General features: G+C 44.7%; 1 protein-coding gene across 5 annotated transcripts in view; it reads left to right on the forward strand.

Moving 5' to 3' along the window:
• The window catches only part of LOC139414729 (NME/NM23 family member 7), a 123499-nt gene that overhangs the window by 77126 nt on the left and 34259 nt on the right, over positions 1 to 12114 (forward strand). For all 5 annotated transcript variants that reach the window (XM_071162629.1, XM_071162547.1, XM_071162461.1 and 2 more), the window contains exon 9: positions 11456 to 11524. In XM_071162629.1, the coding sequence (XP_071018730.1) occupies positions 11456 to 11524 (69 nt within the window). The remainder of the gene's footprint in view (positions 1 to 11455; positions 11525 to 12114) is intronic.

The raw sequence follows: 12114 nt of genomic DNA on the forward strand, positions 1-12114 counted from the left end.
GAACTTGTTCTCAACTAGCCTACCTGGTTAAATAAAGGTGAAATAAAATAAAAAAATAAAAAAAAAGGGAGAGAGTGATGGACAGTGTTGACCCTGGGGCAGGCAGGGGCACAGTAGGGAGAGAGTGATGGACAGTGTCGGCCCTGGGGCAGGCAGGGGCACAGTAGGGAGAGAGTGATGGACAGTGTTGACCCTGGGGCAGGCAGGGGCACAGTAGGGAGAGAGTGATGGACAGTGTCGACCCTGGGGCAGGCAGGGGCACAGTAGGGAGATAGTGATGGACAGTGGCAGGCAGGGGCACAGTAGGGAGAGAGTGATGGACAGTGTCGGCCCTGGGGCAGGCAGGGGCACAGTAGGGAGAGAGTGATGGACAGTGTTGACCCTGGGGCAGACAGGGGCACAGTAGGGAGAGAGTGATGGACAGCGTTGACCCTGGGGCAGGCAGGGGCACAGTAGGGAGAGAGTGATGGACAGTGGCAGGCAGGGGCACAGTAGAGAGAGAGTGATGGACAGTGTCGGCCCTGGGGCAGGCAGGGGCACAGTAGGGAGAGAGTGATGGACAGTGTCGGCCCTGGGGCAGGCAGGGGCACAGTAGGGAGAGAGTGATGGACAGTGTCGGCCCTGGGGCAGGCAGGGGCACAGTAGGGAGAGAGTGATGGACAGTGTCGGCCCTGGGGCAGGCAGGGGCACAGTAGGGAGAGAGTGATGGACAGTGTCGGCCCTGGGGCAGGCAGGGGCACAGTAGGGAGAGAGTGATGGACAGTGTCGGCCCTGGGGCAGGCAGGGGCACAGTAGGGAGAGAGTGATGGACAGTGTCGGCCCTGGGGCAGGCAGGGGCACAGTAGGGAGAGAGTGATGGACAGTGTCGGCCCTGGGGCAGGCAGGGGCACAGTAGGGAGAGAGTGATGGACAGTGTCGGCCCTGGGGCAGGCAGGGGCACAGTAGGGAGATAGTGATGGACAGTGGCAGGCAGGGGCACAGTAGGGAGAGAGTGATGGACAGTGTCGGCCCTGGGGCAGGCAGGGGCACAGTAGGGAGAGAGTGATGGACAGCGTTGACCCTGGGGCAGGCAGGGGCACAGTAGGGAGAGAGTGATGGACAGTGGCAGGCAGGGGCACAGTAGAGAGAGAGTGATGGACAGTGTCGGCCCTGGGGCAGGCAGGGGCACAGTAGGGAGAGAGTGATGGACAGTGTCGGCCCTGGGGCAGGCAGGGGCACAGTATGGAGAGAGTGATGGACAGTGTCGGCCCTGGGGCAGGCAGTGGCACAGTAGGGAGAGAGTGATGGACAGTGTTGACCCTGGGGCAGGCAGGGGCACAGTAGGGAGAGAGTGATGGACAGTGTTGACCCTGGGGCAGGCAGGGGCACAGTAGGGAGAGAGTGATGGACAGTGTCGGCCCTGGGGCAGGCAGGGGCACAGTAGTGAGAGAGTGATGGACAGTGGCAGGCAGGGGCACAGTAGAGAGAGAGTGATGGACAGTGTCGGCCCTGGGGCAGGCAGGGGCACAGTAGGGAGAGAGTGATGGACAGTGTCGACCCTGGGGCAGGCAGGGGCACAGTAGGGAGAGAGTGATGGACAGTGGCAGGCAGGGGCACAGTAGGGAGAGAGTGATGGACAGTGTCGGCCCTGGGGCAGGCAGGGGCACAGTAGGGAGAGAGTGATGGACAGTGTCGGCCCTGGGGCAGGCAGGGGCACAGTAGGGAGAGAGTGAGGGACAGTGGCAGGCAGGGGCACAGTAGGGAGAGAGTGATGGACAGTGTCTGCCCTGGGGCAGGCAGGGGCACAGTAGGGAGAGAGTGATGGACAGTGTCTGCCCTGGGGCAGGCAGGGGCACAGTAGGGAGAGAGTGATGGACAGTGTCGGCCCTGGGGCAGGCAGGGGCACAGTAGGGAGAGAGTGATGGACAGTGTCGGCCCTGGGGCAGGCAGGGGCACAGTAGGGAGAGAGTGATGGACAGTGTCGGCCCTGGGGCAGGCAGGGGCACAGTAGGGAGAGAGTGCTGGACAGTGTCGGCCCTGGGGCAGGCAGGGGCACAGTAGGGAGAGAGTGATGGACAGTGTTGACCCTGGGGCAGGCAGGGGCACAGTAGGGAGAGAGTGATGGACAGTGTCGGCCCTGGGGCAGGCAGGGGCACAGTAGGGAGAGAGTGATGGACAGTGTTGACCCTGGGGCAGGCAGGGGCACAGTAGGGAGAGAGTGATGGACAGTGTTGACCCTGGGGCAGGCAGGGGCACAGTAGGGAGAGAGTGATGGACAGTGTCGGCCCTGGGGCAGGCAGGGGCACAGTAGGGAGAGAGTGATGGACAGTGTTGACCCTGGGGCAGGCAGGGGCACGGTGGATCACTTATGGTTTTGTGTCTCTCATCACACATGGAGCTGAAGCATTGTGTTGTACTGTGGTACTGTGACGGTAGTTTAATAACTATGTAACTGACTAACAGTCAAAGCCGTTTAAATAGGTCTACATTCATTTTAGGATGTTCTGATATTTTTATACATTTTATTTTAATGTGTATAAACTTTACTGAACAGCAGGAGTGTTTTACTTAATGATTAAAAGCAATTGTTTTGATAACTTGGTCTGTCTGTTAAACGTTCTACATCTCCTCCTCTTTCCAACTGGCCTCTGATGCTATAGCAGCTATCTGCTAGAGGTGTAGAGTGATGCTGGAGCAACTATCCGCTAGAGGTGTAGAGTGATGCTGGAGCAGCTATCCGCTAGAGGTGTAGAGTGATGCTGGAGCAGCAATCTGCTAGATGTGTAGAGTGATGCTGGAGGAGCTATCTTCTAGATGTGTGGAGGTGTAGAATGATGCTGGAGCAGCTATCTGCTAGAGGTGTAGATGTGTAGAGTGATGCTGGAGCAGTTATCTGCTAGATGTGTAGAGTAATGCTGGAGAAGCTATCTGCTAGATGTGTGGAGGTGTAGAGTGATGCTGGAGCAGCTATCTGCTAGAGGTGCAGAGTGATGCTGGAGCAGCTATCTGCTAGAGGTGTAGAGTGATGCTGGAGCAGCTATCTGCTAGAGGTGTAGAGTGATGCTGGAGCAGCTATCTGCTAGAGGTGCAGAGTGATGCCTGAGCAGCTATCTGCTAGATGTGTAGAGTGATGCTCTCCAGCATCAATCTGCTAGATGTGTAGAGTGATGCTGGAGCAGCTATCTGCTAGATGTGTAGAGGTGTAGATGGATGCTGGAGCAGCTTGATGCTGGAGCAGCTATCTGCTAGATGTGTGGAGGTGTAGAGTGATGCTGGAGCAGCTATCTGCTAGATGTGTAGAGTGATGTTGGAGCAGCTATCTGCTAGATGTGTAGAGTGATGATGCTGGAGGAGCTATCTGCTAGATGTTTAGAGGTGTAGAGTGATGCTGGAGCAGCTATCTGCTAGATGTGTAGAGGTGTAGAGTGATGCTGGAGCAGCTATCTGCTAGATGTGTAGAGTGATGCTCCAGCAGCTATCTGCTAGATGTGTAGAGTGATGCTGGAGCAGTTATCTGCTAGATGTGTAGAGTGATGCTGGAGCAGCTTTCTGCTAGAGGTGTAGAGTGATGCTGGGAAGGTATCTGCTAGATGTGTAGAGTGATGCTGGAGCAGCTATCTGCTAGATGTGTAGAGGTGTAGAGTGATGCTGGAGCAGCTATCGGCTAGATGTGTAGAGTGATGCTGGAGCAGCTATCGGCTAGATGTGTAGAGTGATGCTGGAGCACTATCTGCTAGATGTGTAGAGTGATGCTGGAGCAGCTATCTGCTAGATGTGTAGAGTGATGCTGGAGCAGCTATCTGCTAGATGTGTAGAGTGATGCTGGAGCAGCTATCTGCTAGATGTGTGGAGGTGTAGATTGATGCTGGAGCAGCTATCTGCTAGATATGTGGAGGTGTAGAGTGATGCTGGAGCAGCTATCTGCTAGATGTGTAGAGTGATGCTGGAGCAGCTTTCTGCTAGATGTGTAGAGTTCTATAGACTCTGGCACTTCAGTAAAAACATCATTTGATGGACTTTCTTTTATACAATGCACGTTTTCATTGCTTGCTAGTAAATAAATAAATCAGTATTCTTAAAAATAAAAACAAGGTTGTATGTGTCTGACTATTCATTCATTATTCAACAGCAGTGGACAAGGTTGTTCTGTCTCTAAGGACAGTGATACTGTGTCAAACAGACAATGTGCCAACCCTCTCCAACCTGGCATGGTATAATTTGATACGGAATCTTTTCTTAATTTGTAGACTAATCAATGCTCATCAGGCCCAGTCCTGGCCGATATCGAATAGAATGTTATTTGTCACATACACATGTTTAGCAGATGTTATTGCGGGTGTAGTGAAATGCTGGTGTTCCTAGCTCCAACAGCGCAGTAATATCTAACAATACACAACAATCTAAAGTAAAAGAATGCAGTTAAGAAATATTAGGACGAGCAATGTCTTAGTCCGGAGTATAAATACAGTGAAATGATCTGTAAGGTCCCTCAAATTGAGCAGTGAGTCCAGGGAGGTTTTCCAATGCCTTGTAAAGAAAGGGACCTATTGGTAGATGGGTAAATAAATAAAATAAAAACAGACATTGAATACCCCTTAGAGCATGGTGAATTTATTAATTACATTTTGGATGGTGTATTAATACACCCAGTCATTACAAAGATACAGGTGTCCTTCCTAACTCAGTTGCCGGAGAGGAAGGAAACTGTTCAGGGATTTTACCATGAGGCCAATAGTGACTTTAAAACGGGTACATAGTTTAATGGCTGTGATAGGAGAAAACTGAGGATGGATCAACATTGTAGTTACTCCACAATACTAACCTAAATGAAAGAGTGAAAAGAAGGAAACCTGTACAGAATATAAATATTCCCAAACATTCATCCTGTTTGCAATAACGCACGTAAATAAAACCTAAAGGAAATTAACTTTATGGGTGGGTTGCACAACAGGGATTAACTCTTAAACAAGATTAATTCAAGGTTTATCTACTAATCTTGTTGCACCTAGTTTTAAATTAATCCCAGTTAAATTAAATCCTTTAGTTTTCACTTTAAACCCATTTTAAACATGTTTCTCAATGAATAATAATTCATTAAAAATCATTTAGATCGGAGATGAATTCTAAAGAGAGAGGATCATGAATTCCCTTGGACGGAGAGCCCCTCTGGTCTGAAATAGCCCCCTCCACTGCTGCATCCTTTTTGACTTTCGCTGATCATTGTTGGTTAAGGGCTTGTAAAATAAGCATTTCACTGTGAGGTCTACTACACCTGTTGTAATTCAGCATTTCACTGTAAGGTCTACTACACCTGTTGTATTCAGCATTTCACTGTAAGGTCTACTACACCTGTTGTATTCAGCATTTCACTGTGAGGTCTACCTGTTGTATTCAGCATTTCACTGTGAGGTCTACTACACCTGTTGTATTCAGCATTTCACTGTAAGGTCTACTACACCTGTTGTATTCAGCATTTCACTGTGAGGTCTACTACACCTGTTGTATTCAGCATTTCACTGTGAGGTCTACTACACCTGTTGTATTCAGCATTTCACTGTGAGGTCTACTACACCTGTTGTATTCAGCATTTCACTGTGAGGTCTACTACACCTGTTGTATTCAGCATTTCACTGTGAGGTCTACTACACCTGTTGTATTCAGCATTTCACTGTAAGGTCTACTACACCTGTTGTATTCAGCATTTCACTGTGAGGTCTACTACACCTGTTGTATTCAGCATTTCACTGCGAGGTCTACTACACCTGTTGTATTCAGCATTTCACTGTGAGGTCTACTACACCTGTTGTATTCAGCATTTCACTGTGAGGTCTACTACACCTGTTGTATTCAGCATTTCACTGTGAGGTCTACTACACCTGTTGTATTCAGCATTTCACTGTAAGGTCTACTACATCTGTTGTATTCAGCATTTCACTGTGAGGTCTACTACACCTGTTGTATTCAGCATTTCACTGTAAGGTCTACTACACCTGTTGTATTCAGCATTTCACTGTAAGGTCTACTACACCTGTTGTATTCAGCATTTCACTGTAAGGTCTACTACACCTGTTGTATTCAGCATTTCACTGTGAGGTCTACTACACCTGTTGTAATTCAGCATTTCACTGTAAGGTCTACTACACCTGTTGTACTCAGCATTTCACTGTAAGGTCTACTACACCTGTTGTATTCAGCATTTCACTGTGAGGTCTACTACACCTGTTGTAATTCAGCATTTCACTGTAAGGTCTACTACACCTGTTGTATTCAGCATTTCACTGTAAGGTCTACTACACCTGTTGTATTCAGCATTTCACTGTGAGGTCTACTACACCTGTTGTATTCAGCATTTCACTGTAAGGTCTGCTACACCTGTTGTATTCAGCATTTCACTGTGAGGTCTACTACACCTGTTGTATTCAGCATTTCACTGTAAGGTCTACTACACCTGTTGTATTCAGCATTTCACTGTGAGGTCTACTACACCTGTTGTATTCAGCATTTCACTGTAAGGTCTACTACACCTGTTGTATTCAGCATTTCACTGTAAGGTCTACTACACCTGTTGTATTCAGCATTTCACTGTGAGGTCTACTACACCTGTTGTATTCAGCATTTCACTGTAAGGTATACTACACCTGTTGTAGTCAGCATTTCACTGTGAGGTCTACCTGTTGTATTCAGCATTTCACTGTGAGGTCTACTACACCTGTTGTATTCAGCATTTCACTGTGAGGTCTACTACACCTGTTGTATTCAGCATTTCACTGTGAGGTCTACTACACCAGTTGTATTCAGCATTTCACTGTAAGGTCTACCTACACCTGTTGTATTCAGCATTTCACTGTAAGGTCTACTACACCTGTTGTATTCAGCATTTCACTGTAAGGTCTACTACACCTGTTGTATCCAACATTTCACTGTAAGGTCTACTACACCTGTTGTATTCAGCATTTCACTGTAAGGTCTACTACACCTGTTGTATTCAGCATTTCACTGTAAGGTGTACTATACCTGTTGTATTCAGCATTTCACTGTGAGGTCTACTACACCTGTTGTACTCAGCATTTCACTGTGAGGTCTACTACACCTGTTGTATTCAGCATTTCACTAAGGTCTACTACACCTGTTGTATTCAGCATTTCACTGTAAGGTCTACTACACCTGTTGTATTCAGCATTTCACTGTAAGGTCTACTACACCTGTTGTATTCAGCATTTCACTGTAAGGTCTACTACACCTGTTGTATTCAGCATTTCACTGTAAGGTCTACTACACCTGTTGTATTCAGCATTTCACTGTAAGGTCTACTACACCTGTTGTATTCAGCATTTCACTGTAAGGTCTACTACACCTGTTGTATTCGGCATTTCACTGTAAGGTATACTACACCTGTTGTATTCAGCATTTCACTGTAAGGTCTACTACACCTGTTGTATTCAGCATTTCACTGTAAGGTCTACTACACCTGTTGTATTCAGCATTTCACTGTAAGGTCTACTACACCTGTTGTATTCAGCATTTCACTGTAAGGTCTACTACACCTGTTGTATTCAGCATTTCACTGTGAGGTCTACTACACCTGTTGTATTCAGCATTTCACTGTACGGTCTACTACACCTGTTGTACTCAGCATTTCACTGTGAGGTCTACTACACCTGTTGTATTCGGCGTATGTGACATAAAATGTAATTTGATTTAATCTGGGTAAAGGCCTGTTTTCAGTAGATTAGGCTACATTATGTCTCTCCTGTCATGATTTAATCTGGGTAAAGGCCTGTTTTCAGTAGATTAGGTTACATTATGTCTCTCCTGTCATGATTTAATCTGGTAAATGCCTGTTTTCAGTAGATTAGGCTACATTATGTCTCTCCTGTCATGATTTAATCTGGTAAAGGCCTGTTTTCAGTAGATTAGGCTACATTATGTCTCTCCTGTCATGATTTAATCTGGGTAAAGGCCTGTTTTCAGTAGATTAGGCTACATTATGTCTCTCCTGTCATGATTTAATCTGGTAAAGGCCTGTTTTCAGTAGATTAGGCTACATTATGTCTCTCCTGTCATGATTTAATCTGGTAAAGGCCTGTTTTCAGTAGATTAGGCTACATTACGTCTCTCCTGTCATGATTTAATCTGGTAAAGGCCTGTTTTCAGTAGATTAGGCTACATTACGTCTCTCCTGTCATGATTTAATCTGGTAAAGGCCTGTTTTCAGTAGATTAGGCTACATTATGTCTCTCCTGTCATGATTTAATCTGGGTAAAGGCCTGTTTTCAGTAGATTAGGCTACATTATGTCTCTCCTGTCATGATTTAATCTGGGTAAAGGCCTGTTTTCAGTAGATTGGGCTACATTATGTCTCTCCTGTCATGATTTAATCTGGGTAAAAGCCTGTTTTCAGTAGATTAGGCTACATTATGTCTCTCCTGTCATGATTTAATCTGGGTAAAGGCCTGTTTTCATTAGATTAGGCTACATTATGTCTGTCCTGTCATGATTTAATCTGGGTAAAGGCCTGTTTTCAGTAGATTAGGCTACATTACGTCTATCCTGTCATGATTTAATCTGGGTAAAGGCCTGTTTTCAGTAGATTAGGCTACATTACGTCTCTCCTGTCATGATTTAATCTGGGTAAAGGCCTGTTTTCAGTAGATTAGGCTACATTACGTCTCTCCTGTCATGATTTAATCTGGTAAAGGCCTGTTTTCAGTAGATTAGGCTACATTATGTCTCTCCTGTCATGATTTAATCTGGGTAAAGGCCTGTTTTCAGTAGATTAGGCTACATTATGTCTCTCCTGTCATGATTTAATCTGGGTAAAGGCCTGTTTTCAGTAGATTAGGCAACATTATGTCTCTCCTGTCATGATTTAATCTGGGTAAAGGCCTGTTTTCATTAGATTAGACTACATTACGTCTGTCCTGTCATGATTTAATCTGGGTAAAGGCCTGTTTTCAGTAGATTAGGCTACATTATGTCTCTCCTGTCATGATTTAATCTGGTAAAAAGCCTGTTTTCAGTAGATTATGCTGTAAGGTCTACTACACCTGTTGTATTCAGCATTTCACTGTGAGGTCTACTACACCTGTTGTATTCGGCGTATGTGACATAAAATGTAATTTGATTTAATCTGGTATAGGCCTGTTTTCAGTAGATTAGGCTACATTATGTCTGTCCTGTCATGATTTAATCTGGGTAAACGCCTGTTTTCAGTAGATTAGGCTACATTACGTCTCTCCTGTCATGATTTAATCTGGGTAAAGGCCTGTTTTCAGTAGATTAGGCTACATTATGTCTCTCCTGTCATGATTTAATCTGGGTAAAGGCCTGTTTTCATTAGATTAGGCTACATTATGTCTCTCCTGTCATGATTTAATCTGGGTAAAGGCCTGTTTTCAGTATATTAGGCTACATTATGTCTCTCCTGTCATGATTTAATCTGGGTAAAAGCCTGTTTTCAGTAGATTAGGCTACATTATGTCTCTCCTGTCATGATTTAATCTGGGTAAAGGCCTGTTTTCATTAGATTAGGCTACATTATGTCTGTCCTGTCATGATTTAATCTGGGTAAAGGCCTGTTTTCAGTAGATTAGGCTACATTACGTCTATCCTGTCATGATTTAATCTGGGTAAAGGCCTGTTTTCAGTAGATTAGGCTACATTACGTCTCTCCTGTCATGATTTAATCTGGGTAAAGGCCTGTTTTCAGTAGATTAGGCTACATTACGTCTCTCCTGTCATGATTTAATCTGGTAAAAAGCCTGTTTTCAGTAGATTAGGCTACATTACGTCTCTCCTGTCATGATTTAATCTGGTAAAGGCCTGTTTTCAGTAGATTAGGCTACATTATGTCTCTCCTGTCATGATTTAATCTGGGTAAAGGCCTGTTTTCAGTAGATTAGGCTACATTATGTCTCTCCTGTCATGATTTAATCTGGGTAAAGGCCTGTTTTCATTAGATTAGACTACATTGCGTCTGTCCTGTCATGATTTAATCTGGGTAAAGGCCTGTTTTCAGTAGATTAGGCTACATTATGTCTCTCCTGTCATGATTTAATCTGGTAAAAAGCCTGTTTTCAGTAGATTAGGCTACATTACGTCTCTCCTGTCATGATTTAATCTGGTAAAAGCCTGTTTTCAGTAGATTAGGCTACATTACGTCTCTCCTGTCATGATTTAATCTGGTAAAGGCCTGTTTTCAGTAGATTAGGCTATATTACGTCTCTCCTGTCATGATTTAATCTGGTAAAAGGCCTGTTTTCAGTAGATTAGGCTACATTACGTCTCTCCTGTCATGATTTAATCTGGGTAAAGGCCTGTTTTCAGTAGATTAGGCTACATTACGTCTCTCCTGTCATGATTTAATCTGGTAAAGGCCTGTTTTCAGTAGATTAGGCTATATTACGTCTCTCCTGTCATGATTTAATCTGGGTAAAGGCCTGTTTTCAGTAGATTAGGCTATATTACGTCTCTCCTGTCATGATTTAATCTTGGTAAAGGCCTGTTTTTAGTAGATTAGGCTACATTACGTCTCTCCTGTCATGATTTAATCTGGTAAAGGCCTGTTTTCAGTAGATTAGGCTACATTACGTCTCTCCTGTCATGATTTAATCTGGTAAAGGCCTGTTTTCAGTAGATTAGGCTACATTATGTCTCTCCTGTCATGATTTAATCTGGGTAAAAGCCTGTTTTCATTAGATTAGGCTACATTACGTCTCTCCTGTCATGATTTAATCTGGTAAAGGCCTGTTTTCAGTAGATTAGGCTACATTACGTCATTCATTACGGCGTCCTCCCTTTAAAGAGCATATGTCAACGCCACTGCCATTGAATGTCTGCAATAGCATATTATGGGATGTGATGCAAATATTTCTGAGAAAAACGACAGAAAACACATCCGACTTTGTTTGAATGGTTTTGCGCGTCGAAGTAGGATCTGTATAAATAAAATAAAAATATTATATATTTAACAACGACAACAAAAATGCCGGTGATCGTGTACATTGGCCTGTCCAATTACCGTAACCTCAGATTCCAAGTACGTCGCAGCCCTAATGGTACTATAAACCAGACAGAATGAACAGTGGTCTGATGCGTAGTCAATGTTCTCATCGGCAGCATCAGAGACGCGTTCATTCCTTGTCAACCATCTGGTTTTGTACATGCATTATGTATGTAGCGCTGAGAGAGGCAGGGAGTTCTAGACCTTTCTAAGTAGGACTTGGTGTGGCTGTAAGAAACACTGACACAAAATGTCCTCTACAGATCAAGATCCTCCCCAGTCTGAACTCATGTAACCATCTAAACATTTCCATATCTACACTCCACATTCACACAGGTCATTTGAAAAGGGTCTCACTCAAAAGTGGCATATTTTCTACGTTTCACTTCAACTCAAATGAAGTCCGTTTTTTGTTTATGTTTGAGTTGCAGTCAGTTACTGATTACAGTTTTGCCTTCTCTTCTCTACTCACAGTTTAACATGGACCGGGCCAACGCAGAGGAATTCCTGGAAGTTTACAAAGGGGTTGTGACCGAGTACCCTGTGAGTATGGGAATATTTTGACATTTCAACACGGTTTGTAAACTATGTAAATATGCTAATTTTATTCATACCACTGCGTGAAGGCACTCACACCTTTGCACAAGCACACAGGCATTTATATTCTAGTATAAACTGGGTGGTTCAAGCCCTGAATGCTGACAGCCATATCAGACCGTATATCACAGGCATTTATATTCTAGTATAAACTGGGTGGTTCGAGCCCTGAATGCTAACAGCCATATCAGACCATATCACAGGCATTTATATTCTAGTATAAACTGGGTGGTTCGAGCCCTGAATGCTGACAGCCATATTCTAGTATACCACATGCTGAGGCAATGTCTTTTTAAAAAAAATCTTAGATGCTGTTTGTTTTACTCACTGATACATGGTAGTTATACAGGGAATAGATATACCTTAGCTCTGGTAGACATTTGTCTTTGTATCATATATATGTATCCTTCTCAATCGCCTATAAAAGAGCCATTCTCCCCCCTGGAAGTCTGACTGTTGCCAGAGGTGTTGAGGGTAGGGGACCTTGTCCGTTGCCTTGGAAACCAAACACATCACCATTTAGACTGCTCTGATCT

The sequence above is a fragment of the Oncorhynchus clarkii genome, chromosome 1, assembly GCF_045791955.1.
Source record: "Oncorhynchus clarkii lewisi isolate Uvic-CL-2024 chromosome 1, UVic_Ocla_1.0, whole genome shotgun sequence".
Taxonomy (NCBI): Eukaryota; Metazoa; Chordata; class Actinopteri; order Salmoniformes; family Salmonidae; genus Oncorhynchus; species Oncorhynchus clarkii.